At 39.9% G+C, this 26,058-nt stretch overlaps 1 protein-coding gene across 7 annotated transcripts in view; it reads left to right on the top strand.

Moving 5' to 3' along the window:
• LOC134345247 (DISP complex protein LRCH3-like) overlaps positions 1-26,058 on the top strand; it is a 139,825-nt gene that overhangs the window by 69,756 nt on the left and 44,011 nt on the right. For 4 of the 7 annotated variants that reach the window (XM_063045614.1, XM_063045616.1, XM_063045615.1 and 1 more), the window contains 6 exons: positions 4,911-5,059; positions 7,286-7,365; positions 12,335-12,383; positions 14,431-14,592; positions 16,896-16,952; positions 23,833-23,892. In XM_063045614.1, coding sequence (XP_062901684.1) covers positions 4,911-5,059; positions 7,286-7,365; positions 12,335-12,383; positions 14,431-14,592; positions 16,896-16,952; positions 23,833-23,892 — 557 coding nt within the window. Of the gene's footprint in view, positions 1-4,910; positions 5,060-7,285; positions 7,366-12,334; positions 12,384-14,430; positions 14,593-16,895; positions 16,953-21,515; positions 23,893-26,058 lie in introns of those variants that run through there. The other 3 variants (XM_063045619.1, XM_063045617.1, XM_063045618.1) reach the window with 3 other exon arrangements.

Below are 26,058 nucleotides of genomic sequence, written 5' to 3' on the forward strand. Positions count from 1 at the left end.
ATCAATCCACGGTAAGAGAAATTGTCTACAAATGGAGGAAATTCAGTACTGTTGCCACTCTCCCTAAGAGTAGGCATCCTGCAAAGATCACACTGAGGGCACAATGTGCAATGCTGAATGAGGTGAGAAAGAACCCAAGGGTAACAGCAAAAGACTTGCAGAAATCTCTAAAACTTACTAAAGTCTTTGTTCATATGTCCACTATAAGAAAAAAAGCACTGAATAAGAACGGTGTTCATGGAAGGATACCACGGAGGAAAGTACTGCTGCACATCTCAAGTTTGTAAAAGACTGCCTGGGTGCTCCACAGTGCTTCTGGAACCATATTCTGTGGACAGATGGGACAAAACCTGAACGTTCTGGTAGAAATGCACACCGCTCTGTTTGGAGGATACACCAATACCAAAACCTCATCTGAACCATGAAGCATGGTAGAAGGGGCATCATAGTTTGGGGCTGCTTTGCTCTTCAGGGCCTAGACATCTTGCAATTATTGAAGGAACAATGAATGCAAAATTATATTAAGGCACTTTACAGCAGAATGTAGCAGTCCGTCACCTGAAGCTTAATAGAAGTTGCAACAAGATAAAGATCTGAAACACGAGTAAATCAACAACAGAATGGTTTAAGAACAAGAAAGTTTGTGTTTTGGAATTGCTAAGTCAGAGTCCAGACCTTAACCAATTTGAGATGCTGTGGCATGAACTGAAGAGAGCTGTCATGCATGGTATTCCATAAATATTGAAACAGTTTTACAAGGAGGAACTGTCTAAAGTTCTGCCACGCTGTTGTGCAGGTCTGATTTGCAGCTACCGGAAACATTTGGTGGAGGTTATTGATGCTAAAGCAGGTTCTATCCGTTATTAAATACAAGGGTTCACATACTTTTTCCAGCCTTGACTGTGAATGATTAAACAATGTGTTCAGTAAAGACATGAAAATTGCAATTATTTGTGTTTATTAGTTTAGGCAGATTGTGTTTATCTATTATTGTGACTTGAAGATCAGACCACATTTTATGAGTAATTAATGCAGAAAACCAGGTAATTGCAAAGGGTTCACAAACTTTTTCTTGCAACTGTATGTCTTGAAATGTGTTGTTTTGTAGTACAATGCAGTACAAAAAAGATATAAATTATAACAATATATATAAAAACATAAATCTGATGGTGCAGGTGAAGGTGTCATTACTAAAATGTTGAGTGTTTGTCTTCAGGCTCCTGTACTATCTCTGATGGTAGCATTGAGAAAAGGGCATGTCTTGGGTGGTGGGGATCCTTAATGCCATCCTATTGAGACATTGCCTTTTGAAGATGTCCCGATGCTGGGGAAGCTAGTGCTCATGATGGAACTGGCTAAGTTTACAACCGTCTGCAGCTTTTTCCAATCCCGTGCAGTGGCCCCTCCATAACTGACGGAGTTAGAATGCTCTTCATGAGCATTCATGAAATTTGCTAATCTTTGGTGACATACCAATTCTTCTCAAAAGTCTAATGAAATATAGCTGGTGGCATGCCTTCACAATTGCAAGAAACCTGTTGGGTCCAGAATAGATCTTTAGAAATGTTGACACCCAGCAACTTGAAACTGCTCATTCCTTTTACTGCTAATAAGGACTGGAGTATGTTCCTTTGACTTCCCCTTCCTGAGGTCCAAATCCATTCCTTGATCTTACTGACGCTGAGTGCAAAGTTTTGTGACAACTCTCAACCAGCCAATCTATCTCACTCCTATACACCACCTCATCACCATCTGAGATTTTGCTGAAAGCAGTTGTGTCATCGGCAAATTTATAGCTGACGGTTGTACTGTCTAGCTCACACTCTTGGGTATAGAGCAGTGGGCTAAGCACGCTTTCTTGAGGTGCAGCAGTGTTAATTGTCAGCGGGGAGGAGATGTCATTTCCAATCTGCACTGACTGTGGTCTTCTGATGAAGAGGTCAAGGATTTAGTTGCAAAGTGAGATACAGAGGCTGAGTTTTGAAGCTTATTGATTAGAACTGAGAGGATGATTCTGTTGAATGCTGAGCTATAATCAACAAGCAATAGCCTTACATACATATTGCTGTTATCAATGTGGTTCAAAGTCGAGTGACAAGCCAGTAAGGTTGCATCCACTATAGACGTATTGTGGCAGTCGGTAAATTGCTGCGAGTTCAGGTTCTTGTTCAGGCAGGAATTAATTCCAGCCATGATCAATCTCTCAAAGCACTTCATCGCAATACTTGTGAGTGCAACTGGGTGATAGCTGTTGATGTAGCTTACCCTGCTTTTCTTGGGTACCAGTATGACTGATGCCCTTTTGAAGCAGGTGGGAAACTCTGATTGCAGCAGAGAGAAATTGAAAATGTCCTTGAACACTGCAGCCAGTTCGTTGGCACAGGTTTTCAGTATCTTACCAAGTACACCATCAAAGCCTGACGCCTTTCGAGGTTTCACCCTCTTGAAAGATGTTCTAACATTGGCCCCTGAGTCAGATATCACATGGTTGACCGACACTGCTATTTCATTCAGTTGTAGTTTTATTCTCCCTTTCAAAGCATGCATAAAAGGCATTTAGCTTAAGAGGCATTTATCTGGGAGTGAAGTATCACAGTCATTTATGTTTGGTTTCATCTTATAAGACCATAACATATAGGAGCAGAATTGAGCTATTTGGCTCATCAAGTCTGCTTTGCCATTTCATCATGGCTGATCTAATTTTCCCCTCAGCCCCAATCTCCTGCCTCCCCCCCACCACCCCACCGTATCCCTTCATGCCCTGACCAATCAAGAATCAATCAACCTCTACCTTAAATATGCATAAAGACTTGGCCTCTAGTGCATGTGGCAAAGAATTCCACAGATTCACCACTCTGGCTAAGGAAGTAATGGCCTGCAAGCCCCACCAGAGCTGATATGCATCCAATTCCATCTCTCAACTTCCTTCAGTGTTGCTTTTTCTCTCTTGAGATAGTCTTCTTGCAACATTCAATATTTGCCTGAGATAAATTCCATCTGCTTATCCTTGGCCCATTACCAGTTGATCTAGATTCTGTTGATACATTTTTCACTGGGATATTAATTTATTGGAATATTTAATAACAATAAAAACTTAAGTACACCATAGCACCAATTTTGGTAATTTCCAGGAACTTAGTAGTTATGCCACTTTCACTCTTATCCAGATCATTAATATAGGGGAACCAGCACCAATCCTTGTGGCATATGCCACCCCCTGCAGGGTGATAATGATCAACTTATTTTTATTGTAAGATATTCCTATAAATATATTCTAAATATTGCACTTTAGTCTGCTCTGTAAGTGAATTAGGTCTATTGCATGAACGCAATCATTCAGTGCCTCATATTTGCATATGTTCTACAGCAGAGAAATCCAGAAACAATCCCACTAACCTTCTCTGTCCATGTCACCATGTAGCTTTTACTTTGCAAACGTTTACCTCACTCCTTTAAAATATATTGGTATTACTGAATTGACCACCCCCAGCAGTACATGTCCTTTAATAACTGATAACTTCCAATTGCTAACACTCATCAACAGCACCTGAAAGACTTTACGTAACTCTGTCAAGCACTTAATTTAAATAAAATTCTCTGAATCACGTCATGGTGGAAGGTAGCCCAAGTGTGTTTTTGGAACTATTGTACTTTTATTACTATAGTTTCTACTAATCATGGCACATATGAGCAAAAGCAGGCCCACCTATGTGTTAAATTTTGAGTATGTTGTGGCAAACCAAGTGTTATTCTTGAGCTTCTCTGGCAGTTGCTCTCCAACTGTTTACTTCAGCCAGTTGCCCAGATAAATCTATGTAGATGGTATCTTTTTGAATGCTTTCCTTGAAAAGGATCTCATTGTAAACAAACATTTCAATCCCAAGCTAGGAAGAAAAGTCTGTGGCATTGATTTCAGGTGAACTGGGCAGGCCAGCAGCAGAGTTTGAAAATAAATTCAAACATTTTAGCAAGGCTGGCTCCAAATCCAGATAAACTGGTTAGGTTAGTCATATATAAAATTGTATGCAAAATACATGGAGCATTAAGCTGCTGTAAGTGGCCACTGTGACATTGGTATTCATAATGGTTGATCTTTTGTGTGTTTTTGACTGATTTAAATGGTGCCCGTTTTAAGTTGAGAGGATTTTGAAATGCAAAAAAAAATTTATGATTTATGCTCTAGATGGTTTGCAGATATTGTATAATGCATTGTGACAAACAACATTGTGTTCTATTTTACCCCTCCAACTTTCAAATCCCTTACTCACTCTTCCTTCAGTTAGTCCTGACGAAGGGTCTCCGCCTGAAACGTCGACTGTACCTCTTCCTATAGATGCTGCCTGACCTGCTGCGTTCACCAGCAACTTTTATGTGTGTTGCTTGAATTTCCAGCATCTGCAGAATTCCTGTTGGTTTTGTTCTATTTTGGTCATCGTTTTATTTATTTATTGAGATACAGTGCAGAGTAAGCCCTACCAGCCCTTCGAGCCATCTGCCCAACAATCGCCTGATTTATTCCCCCTAATTATGGGATAATTTACAATGACCAATTAATCTACCAACCGGTACATCTTTGGACTGTGGGAGAAACCTGGAGCACCCAGAGGAGACCCACATGGTTACGGGGAGAACATGCAAACTCCTTACAGGCAGCGGTGGGAATTAAACTTGGGTCGCCTGTACTTTAAAACGCTGTGCTAACCAATATATCAATACATAACTGCTACTCTTCTGCTCTGTGCCTCCTTATAAAACTCTAAATTGTTCCTGACTTTGTGGTGCCACATACAGTTTCTTAAATTTATCATGAACAAATTATAGAAAAGCTGAGACTAAGGTTGTGTCATTGTGCATGTTTTGTGAAGTAAATAATTTGCAATAGTAGATTGAAAATATTGTTTCTATTCCAGTTGAACATGATCTAGAACAGATTGATTACATTGATAGCTGTCCAGTCGAGGAAGAGGAGGAGGAAGTTCGGTTGTTAAAACGTCCTGAGTCCACTAGCCTCAGTTCACAATTTATGGCATATATTGAAAAGAGACGCATTAACTATGAGGTAGTATGCATGATCTTTGGTTTTCCATACAAAAGAGTGGAGATGTTTGCATGTAAAGAGCGTATGATTAAGAAAGTGGTTTGCAGAGGAAATATGTAATTGAATTAAAATTTGCCAGTTGGTTTTTCAATTAATAATCTTGTCAATGCAATAACCTCTTACATTTGATTTTATTCAATTGCTGTTTCTTGCATGAATTAGATTTATGGAAAAAGATAAATGATGGGTAAATATGAGCAGAGACACATGTCATTCACTATATGTAGTGGATTCCAGTTAATTGGGACACATCGAGATCAGTACATTTTAGCCTAATTAAGGGGCTGCTGGAATTAACTTAACTTTCATAGAAGTAGTTAAAAAGCTATAAAGAATACAAACTACTGTTTAACTGAGTAACAAATTATGTACTTAATGAAAAATTAGAATAAATTAGAACATCATCAATACTACTACAGTATTATAAAACCGTGTATTCATTCCTAACAGTTATCAATGGGGGAATTCGTCCAGTGTATGCTGCCTTGTTCTTTCAATTAACTGTAAACGAACAAAATCAATGCCGATACCTAGTGCAGATAATGGACTGCCTTCATACAATCCTTTCGACAATTGCTTCCTCCAAATCTTCATTTTCATTGTAATATTTAAAATGATTGTCAATACCTTCATATTCTTTGTAGTTCCTAACTTATTGAAGTAATGGAAATCATTTCATTTTCACTCCTGGTCATTTGTGGCATCTGCAAGCCTGAATACTTGAAGCGGCAATGAGCAAATCAGTTCTGAGGAGTCTTACTACTTCTCGCCAACTATCAGTGGCAAAAGCACTGCTCTTTGGAAAAAAAAACGCATGCAACTGATGATATTTAAAAACTGTTCATTCTAAGCATAGGGTAGTGTATAATGGACACACAAGTACACGAGACTAATGCTTGTTAGAAACTGTTTAGCCACGACTCCTGCCCCAATTAAGTGGCATCAGAATCAGGTTTATTATCATCGGCATGTGACGTGAAATTTGTTAACTTAGTAGCAGCTGTTCAATGCAATACATGATATAAGAAAAAAAATAAATCTTATTCAGTATACTTATGCAGTATATGTATATTGAATAGATTAAAAATCGTGCAAAAAACAGAAATACCATATTTTTTTAAAAAAGTGAGTTAGTGTCCAAGGGTTCAATGTCCATTTAGGAATCGGATGGCAGAGAGAAAGAAGCTGTTCCTGAATCGCTGAGTGTGTGCACCTCCTAACAGTGAGAAAAGGGTATGCCCTGGGTGCTGATGGTCCCTAACAATGGATACTGCCCCTCTGAGACACTGTTCCTTGTAGATGACCTGGGTACTTTGTAGGCTAGTACACAAGATGCAGCTGACTAAATTTACAATCCTGTGCAGCTTCTTTCGGTCCTGTGTCCACCCCCACAGCAGACAATGATACAGCCTGTCAGAATGCTCTCCACGGTACAACTATAGACGTTTTTGAGTGTATTGTTGACATACCAAATCACTTCAAACTCCTAATAAAGTATAGCTGCTGTGTTGCCTTCTTTATAACTGCATCAATATGTTGGGACCAGGTCAGGTTCTCGGAGATCTTGACACCCAGGAACTTGAAACTGATCACTCTCTCCACTTCTGATCCCTTTATGAGGATTGGTATGTATTCCTTCGTCTTACCCTTCCTGAAGTCCACAATCAGCTGTTTCGTTTTACTGACATTGAGTGCTACGTTGTTGCTGCAGCACCTCTCCACAAGTTGGCATATCTCACTCATGTACGCTCTCTCGTCACCACCTGAGGTTCCATCAACAATGGTTGTATCGTCAGCAAATTTATAGATGGTATTTGAACTATGCCCAGCCATACAGTCATGTGTATAGAGAGTAGAGCAGTGGGCTAGGCACACACCCCTGAGGTGCAACAGTGTTGATCGTCAGCGAGGAGAAGATGTTATCACCAATCCGGCCAGGTTGTGGTCTTCCGGTTAGGAAGTCGAGGATCCAATTGCAGAGGTAGTATCTCAAATAAACAAAGGGAAACCTAGCTATCTTCTCAATTAATATTGTTTCTCTAAGAGTTGTCCCAAATAATTGGCTGTCCTGATTAGCCTATGGCCCAATTAACTGGAATCCACTGTATCCTATTTGACAAGACTGGCAAGTAATTAGTTCCACAGTGCTTCTAAGGGGCTAATGGTGAAGGTGTTTTTCTCTTGAAGGGTTCTTCTGTGAAGTCACCAAAGCTTATTGGAGATCCACAAAGAACGGAAAATGGGAGGAGTTGGTTACAACAGAGCAGGTAATATGTCAGCTTCAATTTATTGTATTTGCATGAAACAATGAAAGTGACTTGCATATTTCAAAATTACAACTTCTTTTAAGAACCAGAGCAACTGAAAATAATTTAATGTAGCAGGAATATATTAGCTTTTACAATTATAAAACCTGGCATATAGTGAATGCTGAGACTGGTGAACTTGTATGTCAATTATAGGTTTGCAAGGTGCTAACTTTAAAATAAAATAATTGAAAATTAGAATTTTCTGCAGTGGAGTTAGAGGCCTTTTGTACCAACAGGATTATTCAGTGCTTTATATTTGCATTTATTCTTCAGCAGAACAATCCAGAACCAATCCCATTAACCTAGTTGTTAATGGGATTAACAGTTCAGCTCAAATCAAATAAAATCTAATTGTCATTCAAACCATACATAGATACAAGTAAATGAGACAGCGTTCCTCTGGGGCCAAGGTGCAAAAACATACACGTGCATTCAAAATAACGAGAAAGGAGAAAAAGAACATAGACACGTAAGAAAACAAATTTTTTGACCAAATTCCTGAGTAACAAGTCCCGCAAATTGATGGTTCCTGGCAGTCCAGCCTGTAATCCCACCAATCCACCAATGGGGGGTGCAGCACAGGCAGGAGAGGCCACCCCCAACCGAGCCTGGACATCACACTGCAATACAAACCCAAGAATTGAGGCCTCATCCGAGCTACCGCCTAGGCGACACTGTTGCCTCGTCGCCTGTCTCGACACCAAACAAAGGAACCTGGCCTGCAGCAATCAATGTCCAACAGAACCTTGCAATCACAAAAGTAACATCTAAGACAGTCACTCATGGTTTCACTGCACACCACCTTCACGCCAACTGGAAGGCATGAACTATTCTACTGCCTCCGAATAGCATGCGGCAGCACAGTCTCCACCCAGGTCAGCTTTTCCAAGCCCAATCCAGCTTCTCCTGAGTCCCGACGGCAGTAACAGGATCGGTCCAAGTCAGCATGGATTTATGAAGGGGAAATCGTGCTTGACTAACCTTCCGGAATTTTTTGAGGATGTAACTATGAAAATGGACAAGGGAGAGCCAGTGGATGTAGTGTACCTGGACTTTCAGAAAGCCTTTGATAAAGTCCCACATAGGAGATTAGTGGGCAAAATTAGAGCACATGGTATTGGGGGCAGAGTACTGACATGGTTTGAAAATTGGCTGGCTGACAGAAAACAAGGAGTAGCGATTAACGGGTCCCTTTTGGAATGGCAGGCGGTGACCAGTGGGGTACCACAGGGTTCAGTGCTGGGATCGCAACTGTTTACAATATATATTAATGATTTAGATGAGGGAATTAAAAGTAACATTAGCAAATTTGCCGATGACACAAAGCTGGGTGGCAGTGTGAAATGTGAGGAGGATGTTATGAGAATGCAGGGTGATTTGGACAGGCTGGGTGAGTGGGCAGATGCATGGCAGATGCAGTTTAATGTGGATAAATGTGAGGTTATCCACTTTGGTGGTAAGAACAGGAAGGCAGATTATTATCTAAATGGAGTCAAGTTAGGAAAAGGGGAAGTACAAGAAGATCTAGGTGTTCTTCTACATCAGTCACTGAAAGCAAGCATGCAAGTACAGCAGGCAGTGAAGAAAGCTAATGGCATGCTGGCCTTCATAACAAGGGGAATGAGTACAAGAGCAAAGAGTCCTTCTGCAGTTGTACAGGGCCCTGGTGAGACCACACCTGAGGTACTGTGTGCAGTATTGGTCTCCAAATTTGAGGAAGGACATTCTTGCTATTGAGGGAGTGCAGCGTAGGTTCACAAGGTTAATTCCCTGGATGGCGGGACTGTCATATGTTGAAAGATTGGAGCAACTGGGTTTGTATACTCTGGAATTTAGAAGGCTGAGAGGGGATCTTATTGAAACATATAAGATTATTAAGGGATTGGACACGCTGGAGGCAGGAAGCATGTTCCCGCTGATGGGTGAGTCCAGAACCAGAGGCCACAGTTTAAGAATAAGGGGTAGGCCATTTAGAAGGGAGTTGAGGAAAAACTTTTTCACCTAGAGAGTGGTGGATATATGGAATGCTCTGCCCCAGAAGGCTGTTGAGGCCAAGTCTCTGGATGCTTTCAAGAAAGAGATGGACAGAGCTCTTAAAGATAGCGGAATCAAAGGTTATGGGGATAAGGCAGGAACTGGATACTGATTGTGGATAATCAGCCATGATCACAGTGAATGGCGGTGCTGGTTCGAAGAGCCGAATGGCCTACTCTTTCACCTATTGTCTATTGGCCCAGCTCACATCGCCCTGGTCCGACAGCCCAATTCAACATCCCCAGCCTGATGGACGGACTCACTGGCTGGCTCTTACAACACCCCAGCCAACTACTCTGAACAAAGAACAGCTCACTGACGTGATAGACCTGCTCTATAGTTAGTTATTGGAGTAAAGAATAGTCTTTCTATGTATAAAAACACATTTAACAAGGAAAAAGCACCTTCAGTTGGCCCCCAAGAGGCCACTGCGTGTATACACACTGCCATCTTACTGGAAGACCCAGTTAACCCATGTTTAGGAAAGCAGTGGAATTCATCAACCTCTGTGTAACTTCAAATCAGACATTAGAAAATTTAAGTTTATTCTTTTTTTCACCTGTGTATGTTTGCTTTGTTACTTGGTCTCTATATGCAAGTATTAATCTGATGAGAGAACAGCTGTTTAATGTCTGCTTGAGAATAATGCCATCCTATTACCATTTTGAACATGACTGGTAATGTTGTTCCACTGAGTCTCTCCAGGGCAGTGAAAAACTACGATGTAGAAACTGGCAAGAGATTTCTTCAATAGAAAATGGCAAAAATGCCACCTTTAAAGGCAATTGGTATAGCAAGGTTTACTCTTCCTTATTAACCAGAAGCTGTCTGCTTGACAAGCATTTGAATGTTGTTTATTTGAGAGACTAAAAGCACCACCATAATAGCATACCCTAAAACAATTTAATAATTGTAAGGTTCTTTTCATTCCTGCATAGGTGAAACAGCCTAATTTGACTACTGTTTAATTAACTTAATTTGAGTTTTAATTGTCAGTATTAATGTAACCTTAAAGCATTTTATTCAATTTGCCATTTGGTAAACATGCAGTGGCATGCAAAAGTTTGGGCACTCCTGGTCAAAATTTCTGTTACTGTGAATAGTTAAGTGAGTAAAAGATGAACTGATCTCCAAAAGTCATAAAGTTAGAGATGAAACATTCTTTTCAACATTTGAAGCAAGGTTCATGTATTATTTTTGTTTTGTACAATTTTAGAGTAAAAAAAGGAAAGGAGCACCATGCAAAAGTTTGGGCACCCCAAGAGATTTGAGCTCTCAGATAACTTTTACCAAGGTCTCAGATCTTAATTAGCTTGTTAGGGCTATGGCTTGTTCACAGTCATTGTTAGGAAGGGCCAGGTGATGCAAATTTCAAAGCTTTATAAATACCCTGACTCCTCAAAAGACAAATGATGATGGAGACAGCAGCCAGAGAACTGGAAATGAATAAAAAATGAATTGATCCACTTGACCCGAAACAGGAGTGTGTCGGCCATGGCAGTCAAAGCTCAAACTGGGCATTGCACCTGATGATGATGATGACTCCTCAAACCTTGTCCCAAAAATCAGCAGCCATGGGCTCCTCTAAGCAGCTGCCTAGCACTCTGAAAATTAAAATAAATGATGCCCACAAAGCAGGAGAAGTCTATAAGAAGATAGTAAAGCGTTTTCAGGTAGCCGTTTCCTCAGTTCATAATGTAATTAAGAATTTGCAGTAAACGGGAACGGTGGAGGTCAAGTTGAGGTCTGGAAGACCAAGAAAACTTTCCAAGAGAATTGCTAGTAGGATTGCTAGAAAGGCAAGTGAAGACCCCTGTTTGACTGCAAAAGACCTTCAGGAAGATTTAGCAGACTCTGGTGTGGCGGTGCACTGTTCTACTGTGCAACGACACCTGCACAAATATGACCTTCATGGAAGAGTCATCAGAAGAAACTCTTTCCTGCGTTCTCACCACAAAATTCAGCATCAGAAGTTTGCAAAGGAACATCTAAACAAGCCTGATGCATTTTAGAAACAAGTCCTGTGGACTGATGAAGTTAAAATAGAACTTTTTGGTCGCAATGAGCAAAGGTATGTTTGGAGAAAAAAGGGTGCAGAATTTCATCTAAAGAACCCCTCTCCAACTGTTAAGCACGGGGGTGGATTGATCATGCTTTGGGCTTGTGTTGCAGACAGTGGCATGCGGAACATTTCACTGGTAGAGGGAAGAATGAATTCAATTAAATACCAGCAAATGCTGGAAGCGAACATCTCACCGTTTGTAAAAAAGCTGAAGATGAAAAGAGGATGGCTTCTACAACAGGATAATGATCCTAAACACACCTCAAAATCTACAATGGACTACCTCAAGAGGCGCAGGCTGAAGGTTTTGCCATGGCCCTCACAGTCCCCCGACCTAAACATCATCGAGAATCTGTGGATAGACCTCAAAAGAGCAGTGCATGCAAGACGGCCCAAGAATCTCACAGAACTAAAAGCCTTTTGCAAGAAAGAATGGGCGAAAATTCCCCAAACAAGAATTGAAAGACTCTTAGCTGGCTATAGAAAGCGTTTACAAGCTGTGATACTTGCCAAAGGGGGTGTTACTAAGAACTGACCATGTAGGGTGCCCAAACTTTTGCTTCGGGCCCTTTTCCTTTTTTGTTATTTTGAAACTGTAAAAGATGGAAATAAAAAAGTAATCTTGCTTAAAATATTAAAGAAATGTGTCATCTTTAACTTTATGCCTTTTGGAAATCAGGTCATCTTTTACTCGCTTAGCTATTCACAGTAACAGAAATTTTGACCGGGGTGCCTAATCTTTTGCATGCTACTGTATGCTTAGATATTACTCTTGAAGATGAATTTGCACTGCTTTAATCTACATTAAATTTCGATTTTTTTTTCTTTCAGTGAATTTTCAGAAGCTGGCATAGTGTCAAAAACTACTGGTCAATATGTGGTAATTATTATGTTGATGATTATTTCTAAAAGTTTTACTAATCATTTATGGGCATGCTGCCAGATGAGTTTTTAACACAATTGAACACAACAGTATTAATATCTGAATGCTGCAGTATTGAAATGCTAGAGGAAATGCAATTTTTATATTTAAGTTGAATCTATAAACCCAGATTTATAGATTACCTTGTCAAAATGAATTTTATTAGAATTGTTTAGTCTAAGATACTAAGTTGTCATACTGTGCCATTGCTGCCTCAAGACTATCACTTACAGTGACCCTGCGCTAAACTTAAATGGTCTTTTTGAAAAAGGTATTCGTTGCTGACCTAAAGCTTCCAATATGAAGCATGAAGGCTTTAGTGACTTGCAGCAAGGTGAAGTTTTGATATGACTTCAAGCGATTCCAACACCTGCGCATTTCACTAGGAACTGCTGGCATTTGCCGACATAATCTGAACCTATACTGTTTAGTTTTATAGCCCTTGCTCCTGTCAGGCAGTTTCTTTAAAATTTAATTGTTCAGTTTTGTGTCTCTTCCTGTCTTCTTTTTCCCTTGTCTGAAATTTTTGCTGTTCTTCTTTAGTTGGTTAGAGAGTGAGACTGGCAGAAAATAGAATATTTTCTCTATGGATGTCCAGTCCCTGTACACCTTCATCCCCCATCAGGAGGACCTTAAAGCTCTCTGCTTCTTTCTAGACAACAGACCCACCAGTTCCCCTCCACCACCTCCCTCCTCCATCTGGTGGAACTGCTCCTCACTCTCAATAATTTCTTCTTTGGTTCCTCCCACTTTCTTCAAACCAAAAGTGTAGCCATGGGCACTCGCATGGTCCCCAGCTATGTTAGTTATGTGGGACGGTCTATGTTCCAAGCCTACGCAGGTATCACTCCAACTTTTCCTACGCTACATCAACAACTGCATTGGTGCTGCTTTCTGTACCCATGCTGAGCTCGTCAACCTCATCAACTTTGCCTCAAACTTCCACCCTGCCATCGGATTTACTCAATCCATTTCTGACACCTCCCTCCCCTTTCTCAATCTCTTTGCCTCTATCACTGGTGACAGTTTATCTACTGATATCTTTTATAAACCCATGGATTCTCACAGCTACCTGGACTATACCACTTCTCACCCTGACACCTTTAAAAGTGCCATCCTCTTCACTTAGTTCCCCTGTCTCTGCTGCATCTGCTCTGAGGATGAGATTTCTCATTCCAGAACTAATGAGCAATCCCTTCCACTTCAAGGAAAGGGGCTTTCCTTCCTCCGCTATCAACATTGCCCTCACCCACATCTCTTCCATTTCATGCATGTCTGCCCTCACCCCATCCTCCCGCCACTCCACCAGGGATAGAGTTCCTCTTGTCCTCACCTTTCACCCCACTAGCCTTGGTGTCCAGCACACAATTCTCTGTAGCTTCCACCATCTCCAACAGGATCCCACCACCAAACACACCTTTCCTATCCATTCATTTTCTGCTTTCTGCAGGGATCGCTCGCTATGCGACTCCCTTCTCCATTCGTCCCTCCCCACTGATCTCCCTCTTGGTACTTATCCTTGTAAGCAAAACAAGTGCTACACCTGCCCCTGCACCACTTCCTTCACTACCATTCAAGGTCCCAAACAGTCTGTCCAGATGAGGCAACAGTTCACCTGTGAGTCTGTTGGGGAGATCTACTGTATCCAGTACTGCCAGTGTGGCCTGCTGTATATTGGTGAGTCCCGACATAGTTCTTGCAGTATTTTGTGTGTATTGTGGCAATAGAGCAGGTTGTTTTGTGGACGTTACAATTAAGAACCCAAAAAAAGGATGGAGATGACTTTTAAATCACAAAGAAAACAGAAATAAAATAGAATTGTGTTCTTTAGATCTTTGCCTTTTTAATCCTAAATTTCAAAATTGCTGTTTCAAATTAAACAATGGCTCAACTTTAACTCAGTTCTTCATTTAACAACTGAAATTTAATGTTGTAGAAGGGGATTTTAATGTGAAAATCATATTTGGGTGAAGAAGTATAATGGGTTCAATGCTATCATTATTAGACTTCGAATGCTGGATGCACAGAGTTGGAACCACAGAAAAAGCGTGAGCAGTTAATGGTCGAACGGACTAGAAGAGAGGCACAAATTGCAGCTGAACAATATGAAGAAGAGCGAATCCGAACAAAACAAATACAGAAAGAAGCTGTTCTTGACTTTGTGAGAGTAAGCAATAACATTTTAACAATATGACTACAATACTTTACAATGGTAATTTTCCAGGTTTAGTCCAGAAAATATTGATCTTTTTACTTGTTTGAGGAAATTATCTTAAGTTCTGTTTGCCTTGTACGTTTTGGCCTTTTCTTCCTCAAGTACCCACTTTATGAACTTTAACAGAGCAAACCCAATATGGTGAATTGTTAACCCTTGTTTCACTGTTCCTCAAGAATAATCAAAACTTTCTACAGATTCAACAGGTTCCATCCTTAAATATTCATCTGGAGCTTCATAAGTTTCCTGCACATCCTTGGCAATATTTACATCGTGTAGCTGAATTCAGATAAGTTAAGCTGCACAGGGGTTTATAAAATGGCTGTTATATTCCCTCTTGTACCAATGTCACCTATTAAGTTTTTCAAGATAGAAGAATGGGATTTTTATGTCACCACATATTATCTGATCATTTAAAAAACTTACCTGAAATTTAAACTTGCTTCCTTCTCCAGAAGCCAGTAGATAGTCAATAGATATCTGAGTGTTAGTGTATGGCCATTACAGTTCTTTCAGAGGTAATCAATCAAGTTAACAATTTGAAAATGAAATTGTTAATCCCATCCAATTTGTTGATCTTTTTATTTTATAATCTAAATTTATTTTGGAAAAAGTAACAAAAAAACAACAAGTGGAAGTGCTAAACACTGGAATTGCCAATTCTTTATGGATTCTCCTCAGAAGTAAATTTTGGCATGTACATGGGAATTAGTGGCAATGAGGGATTCTGATATCTTTGCATTTTGAATGCTTGCTTGAATAGGAATTCTGCTCTGTTTGCAGCTTTCTCTTGGTACATGGGGTTCAAATAGTGCATGCTACATACTAGATAAATAATTTAGAAACCAATCTACTACGGCCTTGTGGCTCTACAGGTGCACGTTCCTTTATCTGAAATTCTGAAATCCAAAAAGCTCCAAAAACCGAAGTTTCTTTCACCAACAGCTGGTGTCACTCAGGTGCGACGTGGCAGCACTAGCAGAGGCCGCCAGACATCAGTTGTGGCTCAGCACTCGTACTGGTTACACGTGCATTTGCTGTTCGCTGATATTTTGTGTTCACTGTTGATTTAGTGTTTAATTTCACTGTGAAAATGTCAAAAAGAGCTGCAGATACCCCTATGGGTAACAATGAGAAAAAAGAGAAGGAAGCATATATCATTATCAATAACACAGAAAGTGGAGTTATTGCAAAAGCTTGATCGTGGTGTGTCTGTGCGGCGTCTTACTGAAGAAAATAGTGTTGAAACTACCACTGTATATGATTTAAATAAGCAGACAAGTTACTCAAGTTTTATAGTGATAGTGACATTCTACATTTATTCCAGTAAGTCATTTACCATGTGTTTGATTCAGTTCATTTGAAGCCGTATATTTTTATGTGTTATTGAATGTTTTTGTTGGAAATAAATTCTTTTCTTGTCATTATTCCCTAAACAATACAGTATAACAATTATTTACATAGCATTTACATTGTATTAGGTATTATAAGTAATCTACAGATGATTTAAAGTATACGGGAGGATGTGCGTAGGTTCGGTGCGCCGCCAGTTCCTAAAGTCCACCGCACTGAGACAGGTTAAATAAGGGACTTGAGCATACGTGTTTTTTGGTATCGGTTGGGGGGGGGGTCTGAAATCTGAAAAATTCTGAATTCTGAAATGCAACTGGTCCCAAGGATTTCAGATAGGGGATTGTGGACCTGTATTACATTAGTTCAAACAAACTTCTGAAAAATCCAGAAAATTAAATTTTCAATTGTATACCCTTTAGTGCTTTTGCATCAGAATACTTTGTTCCTGAAGTTAGATTTTTGATAAGTTTATTAATTGCAAACCCATTTCAGAACTGAAGAGAACTATCTGATGTAATATGATTATAAAAGGTTTGTATAAACTACATGTTGGGTTCTTTTTAGTAACAATATATTTGTATAAATGGTTAAACATTGGTTAGCTTTGTCCCATCATGGTGGTATGGCTGACATTACTATGTTTGGCCAAGATAACTCATCCTGTACACTAGTTGTTCAAATAAACATAATTTTCTCTTGGGTCAGTCACACTGCTTTACGGCACAAATGAAAGGTGGAATCACTTCACTCAGCTGAGTTGGAAGCTGCTGGCCTTACTCAGTATTTTTTGCGTTTGTAAAAAAAAAAGACCACTATTAAATATGTAATTTACTGATTGCCATTCAAACAATTTTATAGGAATGTGGTTAAAGTCATAGTGCTTTTGCTCTATCTCCCTGCAGAAAAAAAGTGGCCAGAGCCCTCAGAAACAGAATCCTTCAGGCAGCGATCACAGTGATGTAAGTCTGTGTGCAGGGTTAGGTGGATATTAGAGAATAGAATGACCATTGACATTAGCTCTTCCCAAGAGATAATGTATTTTCACAGAACTTCAGTTCAAAGATACCATTATTGTGAACTATTTATAAAGGGTCCAACTAAGTCATATATTACCTTTTTCTCCTCAAGAGTACTTAATATTTAATTATTGTATTCAGGGTATGCTTTGATATCTAGTTATTCGCAACAAAATTCCTTTAAGAAATTTAATCTGGAGGTCATAGTAATTTATAGGTTTTCTCATATAGATCTGTTTCTAACCATTCTATTATAATAGCCCTTCAATAACAAAATTGTTTTGTAAAGAATATGAAGTTTTCTCACTATTATTCACAGAATTGTCCTCTTTTGTTTTATTTATGGAAATATTCAAAGACAATTTGACCATTTCCACACATAGAATTAACTGCTTTGCTATATACAGAAAAAATATCAGATTAGTTGTGCAAATCCAGAAGGTACTAAATCATCTCTCCACTCTTAAACCTCCCGCCATCTCCACTATCATCACTAACTAAACCTTCTAAATTGTAAATTCTGAAAACTTCATCCTATTTGACTGTATTGTGCAGATTTTCCCCACATGTTTGCAGACATTGTGAGCTTGTTGGGGACCCAAACGTAGGCAGTTAATCATGAGTTTTCATCTCTTTTGTTTCTTATCACAAACTTTAAACAGCCCTGGTTAGAACTTTTAAAGTTTCTTTGGGTTAATCAATCTGAACAGATCTCAATAAATAAATTTAAAATATTTTGTTAGGAGATAGTTAGACATTAACTTGCTGTCGCTAAATTTCATTACATTTTAATTGTAGGTGTTCCAATATCTGCAACAATTTCCAACTATGTATACCTTTTCCTCTAAGTGAGGGTATAAAATGTAATATTTAATCAAAGGTTCTTTTGTATCCAAATAAAGTAACAGATAATAGATAATGATACACCACCAACTCTCTTCCCATCTCTGATCCCAGCTCTAATCTGTGCCGTGTCTTCACCATTCCCTCTGGCCTACCCCTCACAGAGGCTGAACGTTCTGTCCTCAGCAAGGACCTTAAACTTTGTCCCTCTTTTCCTGCACATCAATGACTTCTACGCCCATCACAATACTGAGCTCTTCTTCCATCACCTCCAGCTCTGAACCTATTCTTTGGCAAAGTTTCCCTATCCTGAGATCAGAGGAGGGAAAAGAGTTGATGACATCAGAGAAGAGGGGAGTATTGGGGTGTTCACAGAAGTAGGGTGGGAGGCTCCAAGGACCAAGAGGTTACAGGGGAACCTGAAAGAGCTAGGGTTGGATGCTGTTGTAGTCTGGCATAGTGACATCTACCTTGCTGAGGCCAGATGGCAACTCCCAGAACACAAGAACTCGAAATAGGAGCGGGGTAGGCCATCTGGCTCGTCGAGCCTGCTCCACCATTCAATAAGATCACAGCTGATCTGACCATGCTCATCTCCACCTGCCTGCCGTAATCCCAATAGCCCTTAATTCCCCCACTATGCAAAAATATATCCAACCTTGTCTTAAATATATTTACTGAGGTAGCCTCCACTGCTTCATTGGGAAGAGAATTCCACAGATTCACCACTCTCTGGGAAAAACAGTTCCTCCTCACCTCCATCCTAAATCTACTTCCCTGAATTTTAAGGCTATGTCCCCTAGTTCTAGTCTCACCTACCAGTGGAAACAATTTTCCTGCCTCTACCTTATCCATCCTTTTTATAATTTTATATGTTTCTAAAAGATCTCCTTTCATTCTTCCGAATTCCAGCGAGTACAGTCCCAGGTGACTCAATCTCTCCTCATAGCCTAACCCCCTCATCTCTGGAATCAACCTAGTGAACCTCCTTTGCACCTCCAAAGCCAGCTTATCCTCCTTCAAGTAAGGAGAGCAGAACTGCACGTGGTACTCCAGGTGCGACTTCATCAGTATCCTGTACACTTGCAGCATAACCTCCCTGTTCTTAAATTCGATCCCTCTAGCAATGAAGGCCAACATTCCGTTTGCCTTATTGATAGCCTTCTGCACCTACAAACCAACCTTCAGTGATTCATGCACAAGCACTCACAAGTCCCACTGCACAGCAGCATGCTGCAATGTTTTACCATTTAAATAATAATCTGCTCTTTCATTTCTCCTTCCAAAGTGGATGGCCTTGCATTGACCAAAATTGTATTCCATCTGCCAGACCCTTGCCCACGTACTTAACCTATCTATATCTCTCTGCAGACTCTTTGTACCTTCCGCACAATTTGCTTTTCCACTCAATTTAGTGTCATCAGCAAAGTTACATACACCACACTAAGTCCCTCCTTCTAGATCATTGATGTATATCATGAACAGTTGCGGGCATAGCACCGACCACTCACCACTGATTGCCAACCAGAGTAACACCCGTGTATCCCAACACTCTGCTTTATATTAGTTAACCAATCCTCTATCCGTGCTAATACATCACCCTCCAACTCTATGCACCCTATCTTAAGGAAAAGTCTTTTATGTGGCACATTATCGAACGCCTTCTGGAAATCCAAGTAAATATCGTCCATCTGTTCCCCTGTATCCACTGCGCTCATTATATCCTCAAAGAACTCCAGTAAGTTTATCAAACAGGATCTGCCTTTGCTGAATCCACGCTGCATCTGCCTGATGGATCCATTTCTTTACAGATGCCTCACTATTTATTCTTTAATTAGAACTTCAAGCATTTTCCCAACTACAGATGTTAAACTAACTGACCTATAGTTACCTGCCTTTTGCCTACATCCTTTTTTGATCAGTGGTGTGACATTTGCCGTCTTCCAATCCTCCAGGACCTTTCCAGAGTCCAGAGAATTTTGGTAAATTATCGCCAAAGCCTGTACTATAAATTCTGCCATTTCTTTCAGTACCCTGGGATGCATTCCATCAGGACCAGGGAACTCTTCTATCTTCAGGCCCAAAAGTTTGTTCAGCACTACCTCTTTAGTGATAGCTAGTGTATCGAGATCCTCACCTCCCATCGCTTCCATAACATCTCTCTTTGGCATGTTAGATATGTCCTCCACCATGAAGACCAACACAAAATACTCATTCAAAGCCTCGGCCATTTCCTTATTTCTAAACATCAATTCCCCCTTCTCGTCTTCCAAGGGACTTAACTTGAGCCACCCTTTTCCACTTTATATAATTATAAAAACTTCTACTATCTGTTTTTATATTTTGTGCTAGTTTATTTTCATAATCTAGCTACCCTTTCTTTATTGTTAGTTTAGTGGTACTTTGTTGCTTTTTAAAATTTTCACAATCTTCCAGATTCCCACTACTCTTGGCAACTTTATATGCACGAGCTTTTAGTTTGATACCTTCTTTTGTTTCCTTAGTTATCCAAGGCTGGCTGTCCCCACCCTTACTGTGCTTGCTTTTAACTGGAATATACTTTAGTTGAGCACCCTGAAAAATCTCTTTGAAAGTCTTCCACTGTTCCTCAACTGTCCAACCATATAACCTGTGTTCCGAATCTACACTAGCCAAATCCTCCCTCGTCCCATTGTAATCTCTATTGTTTAGGCATAGTGCACTGGTTTTAGATTGAACTATTGCACCTTCCATTTGAGAAATTCAGTCATACTGTGATCACTCCTTCCAAGAGGATCCCTAACTACAAGATCACTAATTTTACCTGTCTCATTGCACAGGACTGGATCTAAGATAGCACATTCCCTTGTAGATTCAGTAACATGCTGTTCAAAAAGCCATCAAGGATGTATTCTATGATGTCTTCCTCAACACTGCCTCGACCAACCTGATTCACCCAATCTATGTGCAAGTTAAAGTCCCTACGCCAACCAATTGCTGTTCCACTCTTATATGCCTCAAATATTTATCTGTTTACTGCCTGTGCCACTGTAATGTTATCATTTGGAGGCCAATAGACAACTCCCACCAGTGATTTTTTCCCTTCAACTATTCCTAATCTCTACCCAGATGAATTCAATATTCTGCTCCTTAGATCTTGTATCATCTCTCGCTATCGCCCTGATCTCATCTTTAATTAAGAGCGCTACCCCACCTCCCTTATCTTCCTGCCTATCCTTCCATATTACCTGATATCCATGGATACTTAATTCTCAATCCTCCCTACCCTGCAACCACATCTCTGTAATGGCCACTAAGTCATAACTTTTGTACTGATTTGTGCCACAAGTTCACCACCTTGTTTAGAATACTATGGGCATTCAAGCTAAGTGCCCTTACACTCATTGTGCTTTTAAAATCTTGTAATTATTTACTCTTTTGCACTTGACTTTTTTTCACTCCACTCTTACTTTTCTCATTTTTTATCTTCATCTTCATCCACACTTTTCTCTTTTATTTTATCCATACTTACCCACTCTATTGAACCTACTATTTAGTTTAAAGTCTCAGTCCCCCCTCCCGCTCCCCCTCCCCCCTCCCCCTCCCCTCTCGCTTTCTCTCTCCCCCCCCCCCGAATTGATTGGTCTGCTGCTAAACACCTTCTCTTACTTACCACTTCAAAAGGACCCCACTCAGGACCATCAGAACATTGTCTCCAGCACCATCACCAACCGCATCAACTCTGAAGGTCTCCACCACTCACTTCTGCTTCCTGCCAAGATCCAGAAACCTGACTGTCTGGGTAGGCCAATTGTTTCTGCCTGCTGCTGCCCCACTGATTGCATGTTCGCATACCTCAATTCCATTGTATCCCTCTTGGTTCAGTCCCTTCCCACCTACTTCCACGACACTTCACATGCTCTCGATCACCTCAGCAACTTTAATTCCCTGGCCCTGATTGCCTCATCTCACCATGGATGTGCAGTCCCTCTACAATCCTATCCCCCATCAAGAAGGCCTTAAAGCGTGCCACTTCTCTCTTGATAACAGACCCTCCATCACCACCCTCATCCGTTTGGCAGAACTGCTCCTCGCACTCAACACCCATGCTGAGCTCATCAATTTCATCAACTTTGTCTCCAACTTCTACCCTGCTCTTATCTTCACCTGATCCATTTCTGATGCTTCCCTCCCCTTTCTTGATCTCTGTCTACATGTTTGGAGGAAACAAACTATCTTCTGATTTTTTTTTATAGGCCTACTGACTTCCTTGGCTATCTTGACTATATCTCTTCCCACCCTGTCTCCTGTAAAAATGCCATTCCTATTTCTCAGTTCCTTTGTCTCGTCACATCTGTTTCCAGGATGGGGGCTTTCTTTTCCAGGACATCCGAGATGTCTTCCTCCTTCAAAGTTTCCCTTCCTCTGCGATGTTACCCTCACCTGCATCTCTTTCATTTCCCAGACATGTGCCCTCACCCCATCTTCCCACCACCTTAACAGGGATGGAGTTCCTCTTGTCCTCACCTACCATCTATGAGCCTCTGCATCCAGCACATAATTCTCAGCAACTTCCATCTTTAATAGAACCCTACCAAACAGATCTTTACCTTCTCCAATTCCATCTCCACCCCTGCTTTCTGCAGGGATTGCTCCCTCCGTGATTCCCTTTTCCATTCATCCCTCCCCATTAATCTTCGTCCTGGCACTTACCCCTGCAAGGGGCTAAAGTGCTACACCTGCCCATCACCTCCTCCCACACCTCCATATTCAGGGCCCTAAACAGTCCTTCTAGGTGAGGCAACAATTCACCCCACAAACCTGTTGAGGTCATCTGCTGTATTGAGTGTTCCCAGTGCAGCCTCCTAAACATTGGTGGAACCCGATGTAGACTAGGAGGCTGCTTTGTTGAACACCACTTCATTTGCAAAAAGCAGGATGTCCTCCTGGCTAACCATGTTAATTCCAATCTCCAATCCCGGTCTGACATGTCAGTCCATGGTCTCCTGTACTGCCAAGATGAGACCATGCTCAGTTTGAAGGAACAACACCTCATATTCTGTCAAGATAGTTTACAACCTGATGGCACAAACATCAATATCTCCAACTTCTGATCATTTTCCCTTCCCCTCCCTTCCTTCAGTTCCCCACTCTGGCCTACCAGTTAACTCTTCTCTTCTCACCTCCCACTGGTACACCTCCTCATTCTCTTTTGCCCATGGTCTACTCTCCTGTCCTATCACATTTCTTCTTCTCCAGATCTTTACCTTTTCTGCCTATCACCTCCCAGTTTCTCACCTCACCCCCCCCCTTCCCCACCCACCTGGCTTCACCTATCAACTTCTAGCCTGTCCTCCTTCCCCTGCCCCCACCACCTTTTTCTGGCTTCTTCTCCTTTCCTTTCCAGTCCTGATGAAGGATCTCAGTCCAAAACGCAAAACTGTTTGTTCATTTCCATAGATGCTACCTGACCTGTTGAGTTCCTCCGACATTTTGCGTGTGTTGTTCTGGATTTCCAGCAGCTACGGAATGTCTTGTATTTTAAAAGTAAACTTTTTTCCTGGAATCAAGTTGCTGATCAACATTCTTTGCTATTAAAAGAGTTTTACTTGGTTGCATTTAAACCACACCAGCTCTCTTTCACATAAGACTAAAATTGCGTACTGCTAAATCTCCCAATTCTTTTACACTTAAATACTTTTAGTATGTACAGTTTGATTAATTGGGCAGATTATCTGGATCCTGGATAGTTTCAGTTGGAAGTGCATGAGTCATGGTTTTTCTAAGTAATGGATTGTTCCTTGGCAGCGTAATATGTTAGATGAAGTGTACAGCTTAATTTTCTGCAATTGTTTGGATTCTAAAATCAATAACTTAATTAATTGCACATACATAGGTTTGATTAACTCTATTCCAGTGCTTGTCCCTACATTTGACTATTAAGGTTATTTGTTGTATTTTATTTTATTTATTCATCTTTTTCCTCATTACCCTTCCCCAGCACCCCAAACATTACCCTGTCAGACGGTCTCAGCACACAGATGATAGCGCCTTATTAGTGGTAAGAGTGTGCCTGCATGGATTAGCCTATATTATAATAGAAGTTTAGATTATAGAAACGGCATGCCATGCAATCTTTCAGTCAGATTGATTGAATAGCACAACCCACAAAAAAGCCCTGTTTGCCATCACTGCTGTACATCATTATGACAGATATGTAAACAAAATTTCTCTCTGTGATGGAAAACTCATACATTTCAAATCCTTAATACATCCAATAATAATAACTAAAGGAAGGCAAAACAAAGAAATAAAAGAAGCTTTTTATCTTGCATTTAAATTAGGTGTGAAATTAAACAGAATTAAATCAAGCATTTGATTGGAAGAGAGATAGTGCTAATGTTCTGTTACTTGATCCCATTTTAAGTGCTATTCCATAGACAAAGTTAAGAGTGCAATGAGTTGGAAGTTGAGTGTAGTGCTGCACTTTTCTTTCCTGTCATTCTTTCTTGATTTTTGACTCCTAGTTATTCTAAGATGATATAAACAGCCTCTCTGACAAAAGTCTATAAATAGTTTACTTGAGATCAGTTTGTGCAGCCTTGTTTAGTTTCTTGTGGGTACAGTTCCTGGGAACAAAAAGCCCTCAGTTGGCATTTTATTAATGAATGATTGAAGTGAGTATTAGAACAGAGTAATAAAAGTTGAATTACTATGATTCTGCTACCATATGCATGCTTAATATCTAATGTATTATTTTTCTGGGAATTCTGAATGTTGGTACTGAAGAGGAGTTGTTACCATTCTCATATCTTCCACTTAAAAATAAAATGATGCTAGAGATCCTCAATAATATAATAAAATAAACAGGAAAACCAGTAATGTTTAGATGCACTGTTTCAGTGTTGTGCAGGAAAAAACAATGTTCTGTTGTACTGATCTTTTAAATGAGTGGATTTGTTAATTTAGAATCCTTAATAAATGTTTTTATCATAGACTTTGTATACAATGGTATACAACACTTCACTTTAGCTTAGCTAAAGTTTTGGCTTTGGAAGTCAAATTTGACTTTTGATGCCTGGTATTTTAATAGATCCCTTAAAAAATGAGTTTCGTATTTGAATAAAAGCACATTTTCAGTTAGTGATGCAACACTCTCAAGTTGAAAACCATATATTTTGCACTATATCATGAGGATCATCAAAACAAAGGGGAAGAAGTACTGCACTAGTGTGTTTACCTTGGATCATGAACGTAGCTGAACAAGAACACAAGGTTGTAGATGAACATAGAATTAAAATGGAACAAGATCATAAAGTGTAAACAGGAAGATTTGGTGTACAATCTATTTGCTGAAGGTATGAACCCTGTTGGTAAAACCATTCAAACAATTGAAAGTTGTGTATTAAATCCTAAATCTGAAAGGTAATCCACAGCAAAATGCACATCTGACTTTGCTAGACAAAGACAAGAAAGAAATCCCCTCAGCAGCAGTTTAGGAATTCTCCCTGATGATTTGATTAAGCCAGTCAATATAACTTTTACCTTTGATTTGGATCAGAATTGAATACCTTTGTTTGTAGTACATCACTTGTTTTAATGAAAGATTTCTACCGTTCTTGTGATTAAAAGAGTTAATAATTTATTCCTACTACTTGATTTTTAAAAATTCTGGTAGTAGTTTACAGGATAGAAAATTAATCCTAATTCAAGTCTATTACTTAATTGATTCTGGACTTGCATTCCAAAATAACCTGAGTGAAGATGTCAAAACTTTCAATCAAATATTTGTGAATATAGCATGTTCAAATTAAATTTGAGAAAGATTGATGTGGTTTGTGCTATTCTCATTGGTTTTATGTAGAAGTGATTTGTTCAGTTACCTGATTGTCTTGAATCTGTAGTTAATGCTGTTCTTACCTGAACAGGGAGGCATGGAATTATGTCATGTTTTGCGTGGAGTTGCATGTGCTCCACACTTGCCTGAAGATCTGTCTGCCATAATAACCAATGGGCTGTTTATTGGTAGAGTTGGGAGCACATAGAAATCATCAGGGTGCATGTTTATATCTGTGTTATAAAAGAAGATACATAATACGTATAGAAGCTTTTGGACTGCCCTATCATCTAAATGTTTATTGTTTATTAATTTTTGCAGCAACTACACAAAAGTCCAGCATGGAATTACTTTTTCAAAAGTTCTACCTTGGGTCTCCTTGCAATAGAT

This window comes from Mobula hypostoma, chromosome 4 (assembly GCF_963921235.1).
Source record: "Mobula hypostoma chromosome 4, sMobHyp1.1, whole genome shotgun sequence".
Lineage (NCBI taxonomy): Eukaryota > Metazoa > Chordata > Chondrichthyes > Myliobatiformes > Myliobatidae > Mobula > Mobula hypostoma.